Source organism: Corythoichthys intestinalis, chromosome 19, assembly GCF_030265065.1.
Source record: "Corythoichthys intestinalis isolate RoL2023-P3 chromosome 19, ASM3026506v1, whole genome shotgun sequence".
Classification (NCBI taxonomy): Eukaryota; Metazoa; Chordata; class Actinopteri; order Syngnathiformes; family Syngnathidae; genus Corythoichthys; species Corythoichthys intestinalis.
In genome coordinates this window covers 19,289,203-19,303,330 of record NC_080413.1, presented here as the reverse complement: position 1 = coordinate 19,303,330, position 14,128 = coordinate 19,289,203, and the positions used below count along the sequence as shown (strand labels likewise).

The 14,128-nt window shown below is 40.1% G+C and overlaps 1 protein-coding gene across 1 annotated transcript in view; it reads right to left on the bottom strand.

Annotated features, from left to right (window-relative positions):
• Positions 1-14,128, bottom strand: part of snx3 (sorting nexin 3) — a 25,508-nt gene extending 11,380 nt beyond the window's left edge. Inside the window, exon 1 of the mRNA XM_057822893.1 lies at positions 13,927-14,128. Coding sequence (XP_057678876.1) covers positions 13,927-14,088 — 162 coding nt within the window. The 5' untranslated portion in view covers positions 14,089-14,128. The remainder of the gene's footprint in view (positions 1-13,926) is intronic.

The window sequence follows — 14,128 nt, the reverse complement described above, 5'->3', positions numbered from 1 at the left end:
GAGTCAGGGCAAACTGCCTGTATGTGTGTGTGACATGCCCGGACAGTGCGTGCATGCTATCGATCCATATAAACCTAAACGGGGATTATTTATGGCTGTTATTTGTGTCCTCTTTTTGAAAAGCAAAATATGATATCCCTGGAATGACGGATGACAGCCAGCATGTGAGGTCATTTGTTTTGATGCTTCTGCGCATGCGGGTCTTCTTGCTCAGCACGTGTCGGACTGCGAATTAGTGCAGATGCGTAATACTTGAATGGTCTCAATGGACAAAGGCAGTCTGAACGGGCACGCCAAAAAAACATGACAAAAATCGGATTTGTGCATTAAGACCTGCAAAATGAACCTAGCCTATGACTTGGGATCAGGTGAACTCTGATCTAGCAATCAGATAGGTAAGTGTAATTGGTTTTCGTCCAACTGACTTTTCTAACAAGTGTTGTACTGATACCAGAGGTGGGAATCTTGGGGCACATAACGATTTCATTACGATTCAGGGACTAAGATTCGATAATAAATCGATTATCGAAGCACCCCCCGCCCCAGCTATTAGCTGCTTTTGATGTTTCGTAAATTAGTTACTAAAATCCTCTCAGGCTTAAATAACTTGCTATTTCAGTATCAATTTAACAATTAAAAACAGTAAATAAAATACTCAAGTCCCCATTCTGTATCAGCAGCTTTAAACTACAATTAATTTAATGTTGTGAATCAACCGTTTGTTAAAATTGCTCCCATTATTCCATAATTTCCCTTCTGTCTACTTTGGACATGTGAAAGTTTTAAAATCGTTTCATCATATAAAGATTCAAGTCAAGATCTTTCCTAGGAGTGTATTAGATAAAAAGTTAATTAGGTTCGCTAGAACAGCCCTCCAGAGAAGTCTACTGCTTCAAAATGGCAGCTGTTTACCTACGACGGCGAGTCTTATTTCACATTTGGTTTTTCATACATGCGATATCTACCGTAGCATTATTTGGCCATAGACTGTAGCGGCTGTTGGCCGCAGCCAGGTGTTATTGTTTTTTTTTTTTCTAGCGGCATGAGTTGAGCCAGAGCCGTGAGTTGAGCATGTGGTTTACTCTCGGTCCGTTCCTCATTGCGTCCTGAAAACTGCACAGATTATGTTTTAGTTCCGCTTTACTTGGCATTATTCAATAATCGGAATTTGGATTTTTGTGAAACGTTCTCGAATCTTCCATGGTCGAATCGCGAATTATCTAACAACCGGAAATTTCCCACATCCCTAACTGATACTAGTTTTAGAAGTGGCACCGATACAAATTCCGGCGTTGGTATCGACCAGTACTAACAAATAAATTGCTGATGCCTCACGTACACTAAGATTTTGTCTCCAACCGCCAAAAAACAAAAAGGAAAAGTTTAAGGTGACTTCTGCTGGCATGTTGAGTACAAAAAAGAGGTGCCAGTTGGATACCGTTTCCGAAGTAACCAGTATTGGCATCGGCTGATACCGCAGTGGTATGTTGGAATCGATCAGGTGGTTAAAAAAAAAACTATAGCAGAAGTTGCCAAGATTTCGAACTACTTGCAAACGTTTTCGTGTGTCTGTATGTGGAGTGAACAATTTAGACAATCATTTCAAGCAGTGTCAGAATATCCAAAAATTTAAGTCGTTGTATAGAAATATGGTCTGGTTACAATATAATGACATTTGCTGACAATGTGTGTTACTGTTTTTGTCAATTGGTGTAAATATTGAAATTATTGTGGATGAGCCAACATTAGTTGGTTGTCTGTAGGTTTAGTTGTTTTTGTCCGTTTTTCCTTTTTTCTTCTTTTTCATTGTGTGGACAGGAGTATCCCACGAGTAAGGATGCTGGACAATGAGATCAGGGGTGGGATAAAATAAGTTTTTTCTTCTTCCCACTCCCTTTCGAGTGCAATTATTTTTGTTGAATTATATTGTATGTTTTTTGTTTCTTTTGTGTGTGCATGCTCGAAATAAAAAAGTTTAGCAGAACAACATTATTCCTATTATTCCTGGAAATTTTTTCGTCATCAATAGCCGCTTTCACTGTAGGAACTATCAGCAATTCCAAGAACCTTTTGGGGGACGATGTCATTTTGTAATTCACACATGTAGGAACTAGTGACCAGGACCTCAAGTTCCAAGAACCATTTTAGTACCTTCTCTGGTGTATGGACTTTCAGTGGAGCCGTAGGAACTGAATTGCGTAAGTGTTTGATGATTTGCTGAAATCAGCAACTAAGCCCCTTCCATACTCGCGCGTCTCAAAGAGCCGCAATATTTGTTAACAACTACCCTCTGGTAATACTGTTGTCATTAGACGCTACTTTTGCTCACCGGTAGAAACTATTCCCTTCAAACATGCGAGAATTGCCGCTGTGTCCTTGACTGTATCCATTTCGTTGTTTCCTGTTCATCTTAGTTTTCACGGTTTTATTTTGCCAGATGTACTGTGGTGAGTAAATAATGCGACACTGGCACAGACTAGACATGTGCCGAATACTGGTTTTAAGTTATGCCATGGTATGAAAACGTCACGGTTTCAAAACCGTAGAAATGTTCCATCATACCATCCCTACTGTTTTAGCTATTTTTTATGTCCCAAAAATGCAGGGAGAAATCCCTCGCTTGCAGTTGCAAGGCTCAACCCTCCCCTACAGGTTGTTGCTCAGTGTCAGTGAGTCAGCTGTGCTACACGATAGCTGGAGGAGGTGAAACTCTTGAACTTTTTCCCCCAATGAAGAAAACTAAATCGCTGGTATGGGAATACTCCGGCTACAGTTAGACGGCCGCGGCTTAGAGGAGGAGGGCCAACCGACATGTAAAACATGTTTGCGCAGGGTGGCTGCTGAGGAGGTAATACCTCCAATACGATTTTGCATTTAGACAAAATTAAAGGTTTGTAAACACTATAATGAATGTTTCCCACCGGCTACGAGAGTAAACTCCAGCGTATTTAGTGTGTCTAGCGATGGTAAAACGTGTTTTTTCCTCTCTGGCAACTGTCTGTGTTGAGAAAGAGTGTGTATAATGTAAACATGATAAGAGTCATACACATGTACTTTTTATGAAAAATAATTCAATAATTTTTGTTTTGATGGTAATAATGTTGAGCTGTGGCTGTGGGTTTACGCTCACCTAAAGGACTGCATTAATTTTAATTTTATTAAGAAAAATAATTAAAAAATATATAACATTATACCTATGTTACAATTTGCTAATATGTTTTGTTGTTCAATTGAAAAAAAGATTTTTTTTCAACTCTGATATCTCAAAGGAACACATTTTAATGCTGTAATTACAATACTGTGGTATCGTGAAATCATGATATTTTTGCTTAAGGTTATCATATCGTCAGAATCTCATAACGGCACATGCCTAGCTCAGACTACAAGGTCACAGCAGTTTGTATCAGGTGTGTGAATAAGACTGTTTGACTGGCAAAGGATAGTCGTATAACTACTGTAGAGGCCTATAGATATAGGAACTAAGTACTCAGGTTCCTACAGTCCAAAAGTGGCTAAAGCAAGACTATAACAAATGAGTAGAATGGAATTCATCATGCGGAACTGAACTGAAATACACCGCTTAGTGGGTATTGTGTATTTTGAGGCTTCAATTCACTTGACCCAAAGTTTTGAGAGGCTTGAGTTGCGATTTCAACTCATAATCTTCTTGCTGCGAGTCCAAGTCTTAAAGTCCCAAGTGAGGGAAAGCAAACCTAACCAAACCACTCGGCAAAAATGTTATTTTGAAGCGTTTTCACTTTGCGGGTTCTTCCCAGGTGAAGTTGTCAAAGAGCTCCCACCAGTTCTCAATCCTCTTCTTTCTCAGGTCACAGGAGAAGTGGATTAGTTTAGCTTTATTGCCCCACTACTCTGGCATTAACTCCACTCGCCTGTCCCTGCTGCGTAATGTTACCTCACAGCGAGGAGCGCCGCAAAGTTAATCCCCAGCACAACAGATCACAGTTACAGGTAATCTACCACCGCCGTGACTCTAATCCCATCATGTGCACACTGGAAAACACTTATCTGCGCCCAAACCTGCACACGCACAAAAGTTGTGCGTGAAAGTTTGGCCAATCACTCACTTTATGATGTGGAAATAATGGCTACTGAGATTTCAAGCCAGTTTGAATGCACACAAATGAAAGATGAATCAGGTGAATTAGTCTCAAGACAATAAAACCAAGCAACACAAGTTCAAGAAAAGAAAGTCACCTGGCCTCGAAAGCCTCAAACCCTGGCAAACCCTGTTATTAAGAGATTGCTCCGGCAAGACAGGGGGAGGAACACAAACGACAAAAGTGAAAAGTGAGAGGTCTCACTCACCCGAGAAAGAGGCGGTGCGTGAGAGCCCTCAGAGTCAAAGATCAGGTTTCCTAAGCCTCTGTTCTCTCGGCTGCCTCAACTTACTGGCCCCGTGAAACGGGGGCAACTTTCACCGTGTAAGGTGTTAACATTTCACAAATTGTCCACAAGGCACACTTTGCTTTCGTCGCTTAGAGGAAAAAGAATACAGATTACATTTTATTTAACTTTTAGAAAGCCAGATAATTAGCCACATGAGGGACTGTTGAGCATATTAAAAGCCTAAGTGAAAGAGTGAATATCGCATGAAGCTACCCTCTTAAAAACGGGGCGCTGCGGTTTGCTTCCCATTATGAGCATATAAGGCGCAATCCATACTCCATAGGGAGAGAATGAGGGATAATGCGAGAGACACAATATCTTAGCTTCATTGAAAATGGCAGAAGCCTTTCAAAACACCCTCGGACAAAGATCACTCATCTTCCGAGAGAGGAGTTCACGACCACCACGCATTAGCTTTTAGCAGGATAGATCAAGTCAAGTTGGAGAGTGTGCATCCTAAAACACCCCCCTCGCAACCCTTATCCCCCCCTTTCACAATAATGGCATTAAAAACGGCAACATAATACAAGCTCATTGCATCATACTCCGAAATGGTAAAAGAGGCGGCTCGGAACAAAAGCTTTGGGGTGACGGGTCTTTTGCTCTCGCCTTGCCGTGTACTCTCTTTCGCTCACTGGCCCCTGCGCTCTGACGGTCTATCCACTCTCTCCCTGGCAAAAAGCTGCTTTGTTACCATAGTATCAACTCCCACTTTTCATACTGTCATCTCAAGTAGGATATGGTAGCCTTGATACAATATGTTCCCCATTTCCATTAAAATAGTTGTCCAAGAGGATGCTGTAGACTTTGGATTACACTTGACTGTGCCTGACAAGCACGCCCACCCCCTTCTTCTCACACCCACCTACCCCACATCTCTACTTATTTTTATTAATGGCCAAAGTCCCCCCCACCCAAATTGAAGCCAGAAAGAAAGCGCGAGAGAAGCTATGGGAGTACAAAAGATGAGGGGTAGAGGACGACAAGTAGAAGAAGGCTTTTATGTGCTCTTATCTATAAACAAAGTAAGAGCCCCAAGTTCAGCACTCCGAATGCGACCTCCTAAAAATCAAGGGAGGACAGACGAAAAGAGTAGACAATCTAATAATGTCATTATCATCTGGGGATTAACAATTATCAAGGCTATAAACAGGATGTGGTCGATGTTTAGCATAGAGACCAATGACAATTATGTAGCGCAATGGAAAAAAAATAGCGAAACAAAGATGACATCACTCTCCCACTACGTAGCTAATTTATAACTCAAAGAACATTTCGAATGTCCACCACATACGTGACAGAAACCGGACCAACAGATAAATATTGTATTATTTGATAGATTTTGCAGTATCGTGTAGGCTTGTCGCGATAACAACTTTTAGTGTGCCATAATTTATCTCATAAATTATTGTGATATGCGATATTATTGCCCCCCCTTTTTTTAACCAATTTACAATAACACAGTGAGAATACAGTATATATTAATAGATCAAGTACACCCATTTAAACGCGATAAATATTTCCTCTTAAATTCAAAAATACTTTTTAAGAAATCACAACTAAAAACAATAGACCATGCCTCTTAAGTAAAAGACAACAATATTAATACCGCACAGAAACAGAATAAAATGTGTTTTTCAAGAAAAAAAAAAAAATTGCAATTAATAACTTAAGCATTTAGGGAAATGAATGGTGTTCCATAGGGATGCAACGATACTGTTAAGTCATGGTTCGGTACGATTTTTGATACGGCGGACACGATGCTCTGAAAAAAAAAAACTTTTTTTTTTTGTTTTGAGTTTTTTTTTGTGCTAATGAGCAAAAATTAAATTGCAATCATAGAAACATGCATTTTAGTGCAAAATATTTATGTGCGTAATTCTTACTGATCTGAAAAAATTTTGTATAAAAGTGCTGAGAACAATCTTTACTGTTTGTAAAGTGAGGCGGGGCACACTGTTGATTGCTTCAGCTCTTTTAGCAGCTAGGTTTACAATATGAGCATGACACGATCCTATTTGTGATCCGAATCCATCTGTGTCACGTACTGAATTAACAATATTTGCAACATTATCTATAATCACTGGTATGGATTGATTTGGCCTTCTTAACTTCCATTCAGTCATGACAGTTTAGAATTCATCGATGTAGTATATGGACTACGTGTCCCATAATCACTCTGGGCTCACATAGCCAATTGAATGGGACGTAGCACATCTAGTTTGCTATTTCATTATATCTAGTTAGTTAGTATTAGTTAGTTTTAAAAAAAGTTGGCAAACGCCGCTGAGGTCACGACTACTCATTACTGCACAACACCAGCATATGACAATCGACTTTCATAAACAGGACGAGTTTGAAGCACAGCGCTCTTAATTTGCCACTCAATGTTCATCATTTCCATTCAGCTGTTCGTTGTCAAAGAAAGGTTGTTCGTAGCAGCCAAGTCGGTAACAATGTTTTGGCGGACTTCATTGTAAATATCCGACGTTGTGCCGAAAAATAGCCGCCCCGCGTGAAATGTCACTCCTGACGGGAGCGCCCACACGTCAACAACACCGGCACGCCGGAGATGGTCCGCAGTCAATCCGAAGCACTGACGCCGCCGGTAAACGTTGATCAATAGGATATAATGGGAACGATTGGCTCCGGCGGTATTTTTTGCCGGACTTGGAACGAAGATGCATTTTTCGCAGTTGGTAACAAGGAATCCGAACTTTTAACAGCACGTCTGCCACACGCGCGCACGCACGTGCACGCGAGGCGATAAATCGCAGCGCAAAAATTACCGCCTTCATTTTTATTTAACGTGCGATAAATGGAATTATTGCATATTGCGACAGGCTTAGTATCGTGTTGATAGCAAAGGATTTGACGTGGGTTATAGTAGTCCTTCCCAAAAAACTTGCATATAGATAGATAGTTATTTTCTGTAATATACTGATAAACATTAGACTTTCATATATTTTAGATTCATTACACACAACTGAAGTAGTTCAAGCCTTTTATTGTTTTAATATTGATGATTTTGGCAAAAAAGTCAAGAAAAAACAAAAAACCCCATCTAAAAAAAGTTGCATATTTCACCCGACCAATACAAAAAAGTGTTTTTTTAATACAAAAAAAATGTCAACCTTCAATTAATTATATCAGCTATGCACTCAATACATGGTGGGGAATACTTTTGCAGAAATGACTGCTTCAATGCGGCGTGGCATGAGGCAATCAGCCTGTGGCACTGCTGAGGTGTTATGGAGGCCCAGGATGCTTTGATAGCATCTGCAGCCGACAGCCGCTACAAACTATGCCGACGTTGCTAAAAACTACGCCCGCATGATGCTAGTGTGGTAGCAGGTAGTGTCCGATGCGTCTCATAGGATGGCATGCATTTAGAACTAGATGCGAAATGACAGACTCTGCCGCGTCTGGGTAGCATTAGTAAATGGCCGCTATCTCTAAGCAGTAGACTTCTCAGCGCTAATAAATATAACGTTACTGTCACTTGCTCACGTAACGTTAGCCCTTCGCAGGGCTAGGTTTCTATTGATTATGACCACTGTCGATGCGTGGGTAAAATGTCTTACATACAGGCTTTATTTAATCTGTAAAAACACAGCGCTGTAGAGTGATGAGGGTGTAAAATTAAAACATAATAAAGCTAACTGTCAGTTTTAGCTCAGTAGTCATTGCTGAATAAAACACCAAGTAACACTGGTCCTTAATGTGCTCCAATACAGCAGGTATTATACATTTATTTTGAACACTGCAAAAACTAAAAATCCTATCAGTACTTACAGTTTAGACTAACTTAAAACTTAACTAGAACTTAAAAATAGCTTGACACAAATGGAAATTCAATTGAAACCCGTGGGAAAAACACATAGGTTTCAAGTGATGTGTGTTATCAAGCGTAATTACATTTTTAGGTAACAATTTTTTTTTTTTTTTTTTTAATAAGATCTAGAAATTTTTTGAGTGAAAGCAGTGAATTTTTTTCCTAGTCACATCTGAGATGCAATTGTTGGCTGTTTTCAACAATGTACATCGGAAATAAAGACATTGATTGACTGAAAATGGTTCAATATTGGATTAAATGTCTTTTTTTCTCATGTATATTTGTAACTGCTCTTTACCTAAAAAAAAAAAAAATGTTTTATCCGATTACTCGATAGAATTTTCAGTCTATTACTCGATTACTAAAATATTCGATAGCTGCAGCCCTACATCCAACCATTTGGTCACCCAGTGGGTCTCTTGCGCATTTCACATTTCAACTGCAAGTTTTAAAAAAAAAAGGATGTGAATGAGAACTTCAACAACATTACAAGTCCGCTCAGGAAGAATGAGATATCCGTCCTCTTTCAACATCTAGTTAGCTTTCATCTCAAGAAGCGAAAGAGGGCGGATTGATCCCATTGATTTCAATATGACCGTAAAGCCAGCCTGTCAACAAGTGACTACGCAGGCTGACTTTGAGAGAGCCAGTGCAAACAGTTGGCCTCCGCAAGGGGAGGGAAAAAAAAAAAAAAAAACCTTCAAATTCACCACCCTCTCTCAACCTTCCCCACCTAGCATGAATGAAAAAAAAAAAACACTCGGAGTGGACTTTATCATTTCATAGTGTAAATAAGCCCTTGCTCTGGTGTTTACATCATGCTGCCATCTATCCTTTAAGCCAGCGGTTATCGCCAGAACTGAGTGACTGCATAGAGAGTAAAATGGGATAAGTGGAAACAGGATCAAGGCTGAAGGGGGGTAGCTTTATACCCTTCCGTGGATTTTGAGAGGGTATGGCCAGGCAGTTAACGCTCCGGCTCCCCCCACATGCCTGGCCTATTTCATTCTTTCCCCTCTCAATGAAGGGATTAAGAAGACTCTCTCATAGCGACCACAAGGGCTCTCTCGATTTTGGGTGGAACGTGGGACAGCAGTGGGAACTTGAGGCACGGCAAATGAGCTGTAAGCAAAAAAATAAATCTCCGGGTTCACGATATTGTGTGCAACAGGACGACCAAAAAAATAAAAAACAATGAAAGGCTTACGAGTAGTTCACAGTGCCGAAGATGAGGTAGAGCGTTTCAAAGTGATGCTGAAGATAGAAACGAAGCAATGTTGACACCAGCGAGGGATGTGCTTCATCTGTGGTCTTATGCAAAGTGGGGTCACACAGGGCTACGAGGTGCATAATAATGCTGATTACACGCATATGCTAATTATCCCACGCTTATCAAGTACAGTAGCCTCATGTTCGACTCTGATGTATGTCTGGCGACTGCTTCGTTTCCCTTACTCCATTTCTTGAAGGTGCAGCAAGCCTAATATCCTGTCATGGCTGTAAAACTATCTAAATAGTCCAGGCTGCTAACTCCAGACCAGTCTGTCAACTGAAATGACATTTCTGGAGATAACAGATGTGGCAATCAGATACATTTGCAAGTTTCACACCCTTTGTACAAGTGACAAATCAGTCCTACAATACCAAAAACAATGTTTCAACGGGTGAAATAGTGGACAACATGTTTTAAATTGTCTAGTGATTGACTGGCAAGTCCAGGGGTGAGGTCTGAGGTGAGTAATATTGCACACTCAAGACCGGTCTTGGTTTAAGACCATTTTTTAAAAGTCCTGGATAAGCCTGTCGCAATATGCAATAATTCCATTTATCGCGCGATATATAAAAATGAAGGCGGTAATTTTTTTCCGCTGCGATTTATCGCCTCACGTGCATGTGCGTGCGCGCGTGCGGCAGACGTGCTGTTAAAAGTTTGTTACCAACTGCGCAAAATGCATCTTCGTTCCAGGTCCGGCAAAAACTAGCGCCGGAGCCAATCGTTCCCATTATATCCTATTGTTCAACGTTTACTGGCCGCGTCAGTGCTCAGGAGTGACTGTGGACCATCTATGGCGCGCCGGTGTTGTTGACGTGTGGGCGCTCCCGTCAGAGTGACATTTCATGCGGGGCGGCTATTTTTCGGCACAACGCTGGATATTTACAACGAAGTCTGCCAAAACATTGTTACCGACTTGGCTGCAACGAATAACCTCACTTTGACAAAGAACAGCTGAATGAAATTAAGAGAGCTGTGCTTCAAACTCGTCCTGTTTATGAAAGCCGTCATATGCTGGTGTTGTGTAGTAATGAGCAGACGTGACTTCAGCGGCGCTTGCTAACTTTTTTAATGCGCGGTTGCGCGTACACACTAGATATCATGAAAAGACAAACTAGATGTGCTACGTCCCATGCCATTGGCTACGTGAGCCCAGAGTGATTATGGGACATGTAGTCCATATACTACATCGATGAATTCTAAACTGTCATTTGTCACATGAGGTTAAGAAGGCCAAATCAATCCATACCAGTGACTATAGATAATATTGCAAATATTGTTAATTCAGTACGTGACACAGATGGATTCGGACCATAAATAGGATGTCTTGCTCATGTAGTAAACCTAGCTGCTAAGAGAGCTATAGCAATCAACGGTGTGCCCTGCCTCACTTTACAAACAGTAAAGATTGTTCTCAGCACTTTTATACAATTTTTTTCTCATATCAGTAAGAAGTAAGCATGTAAATATTATGCACTAAAATTCATGTTTATATGATGGCAATTTAATTTTTGCTCGTTAGCAGAAAAAAAAAAAAAAATACAATTGTTATTATGATTTTTTTTTTTTTACAGAGCATTAAATGTATTGAATCGGATCGAAAATCGTGTCCCCCGTATCAAAATTCGTACCAAACCATGACTTAACTGTATCGTTGCATCCCTATGGAACACCATTGCAGAAGCTATGACGGGAAAAGTTTTCATTTTCCTAAATGCTTAAGTTATTAAGTGCAATTTTTTTTTTTTAAAACACATTTTATTTATTCTGAGTTTCTGTGCGGTATCAATATTGTTGTTTTTTACTTAAGAGGCAGGGTCTATTGTTTTTAGTTGTGATTTCTTAAAAACGATATTTGAATTTAAGAGTAAATATTTATCGTGTTTAAATGGGTGTACTTGATCTATTAATATATACTGTATTCGCACTGTGTTATTGTAAATTGGTTAAAAAAAAATTGGGGGGGGGGGGGGGGGGGTTGCAATAATATCGCATATCGCAATGATTTATGAGAATAATTATCGCACACTAAAATTTGTTATCGCGACAGGCCTAGTCCTGGACTCATTTTGGAATCAACTCCCAAAAGAGTCAGTCTTGGTTTGGTCCTGACTCCCAATCAGAACCTTGACCAGTTATCGTTTATTTGTTGCTTCAGGAAAAAAAAAAAAAATCCAGTTCTGCTTTTAGTTGTGGTCTAGACAACACTAGTTTTTGTGGATGTTTTCTCCAAGTGGAAGGAAGTTGTAGTGAAACCAGTATAGTGAAACCAGCATAAAGAGAACAGAGCTTACTTTTGAACCCTGTGAAACTATCAGGACATGCAAGCCAAAGGCTCACAATGAAGACCTCTGCAACAATGTTCCGTTTTTAACATACAGGTTGACACCAAAAAATAAACCAAAAACAAAAACAGTCATCACCAAAAATCGAATAACTTCCAAAATGTTATTTAGATTGACACAAAACCTCAGCTATATAAGGGCAAGCTTATGTAAATGACATCTCCAAAGTTTCAAGTCTGTATTAAACAAACTCTGTTTCAGTGGCGCTCAAAAAATGTGCTTCATATGAGCTCCCTGGCGCTGAAGGCACATTTGGATCCGGCGGGCAAAGTCCTCGATGACCTTCCTGCGGTCGTCCAGAGTGTAATTGTTAATGTCTATACCATTGAGGTTATGCAGTCCCATGGGTTCTGAACTTGTTGACACATCTGTTGATCATTGAGTGGACAGGAAATTCAGGACATCCGAACCTTTCTTTGAATTGCAATTGAGCTGCGTGGATGGACTTCAGCCGAAAGTATGCCTCAAATATAAATCCCTTTTCTTCAGTAGTCCATGCATCTCGTAGGTCAAATTTGGTACTCTTGAGAACATTAATTCTTGATAAATCCGGAAAATAAAAAAAGAATTAATTATTTCAAAAGTCATTCAAGTGTAGGTGATGACCGTTTTTGATTTGTGTCACCCTGTGTATAAAAAAAATCCCACTACTCTCCTTGCTTGTACTATTGAAGCCATGTCCCATAAAAAATGAGACCATGCTTTAAAGTAACACACAAATAGGTTAGAATTGTCCAAAAAAACTCCTTAAACACACGCTACCCCCATGTCAACTAACCAACGGCAGAAAAATGCATTTCTAGCTCTAGTCTAATAAGCGTTCACAATTTCCTTGGAATTCAGTTTGCTTGGTATCGGCAAAAACAGAAAAAATGTTATTTTCCGGCTATATCAACCAGTCATAGTATGGGCCTTATTTCAGGTCTATAATCATTTTCCTGAAAATGTTAATGGTACACATAAGTGAGAGCCTGTCAGGAAGCGGTCATCTACAACCATGCAGTTCTATTTTATGCTGAGAGAAGTCTGCAATAAAGTCTTTCAAAATGAGTAAAAGTAATGTCCATAACTGAATTCCATGTGACCCGGGGTAGATGTTTGACCATAAGAGCCCTCACTGGAGTTACACAATAGTGACTGTCCCATTTACAGCCTTGTATAAGACAGTTACCATGCACGCTGTCGCTGTTAAGATTGCAGAATGAGACACATGCCTTTTACTCATTCATCAGCTTGCTTCGCTAAGGACTGTGGGAGCTTCTCTGTCATTGGAGGGCCTTTCTACTCCAACGCAGGAGGAGGAAGGAAATGAAACAGGGAGGTGAGCGAGAGGATCAGCATGCATCCTGTCTGCGACGTGACCACCCTGACCACACGTTACGCAATAATGCAAGCCAAGTTGCTGCAAAAGACGATCCGTTCAATCGGCGAGGACAAACCAAAGCTATAATCAATACGATTAAAGCAGGGAGGGCATGGCAGATAATTTTGGTGTACAAACAACCATTAGATGGTCTTGTGTTTGATGAACTCCAGATCATTGGGTGTGGCTATGATTTGGAAAAGTGTTATGAGGGATTCAACCTTAAGAGTAACTGTTGTCATCTTTAAAAAAAAAAAAAATCACTTGGAAAGACTCCCAAGTTGGAAGATACGCTTATAACCTCGCTGTTCTTGCAGGTGCCACTTCAAATTACCGTTGTACTCACCTGGGATTTAAATAAAATCTCTGACACATCTTATTTTTCTTAACATAGAACATTAAGGAAGCTACTGTCATTACGTGTTGTTGCTTAAATGTCTTAATCGTCATATTACTTCACCTAATGCTAAGTAGCAAAACGATGGTAGCTAATTTTGACGAATGTTGTTAGCATATCAGCAAAGATTATTTACCAATTTATGCAGTACTAATAATAATTCATTTTTAGCAATTACTACATATAATCGTTTTGCACATTATTTGATCATAATGTCACCCACTAATAACCAGTATTTAACCAGCTAGAGTCAATGGTAAATAGCTCAGAGGCTAACGGTATTAGCAACTCATGATGAAACTTCACCTTCAGTCTGACTTCGTACGTTGTGTGTCTGCCTCTTCCGACCCCGATGGTCTCTGGGTTGCTCACGTCAATCTCCAGAAAGTTGCTCGGTGGTCCATACGCGTCGTTTAGGTTCTGAGGCTTAGTAAAGAGCCTTCTTGTATCAGCTATGGTGTCAGCCATTTCTAACCCTGCTCTTTATCGAAGCTAGCTCGACTGTCAA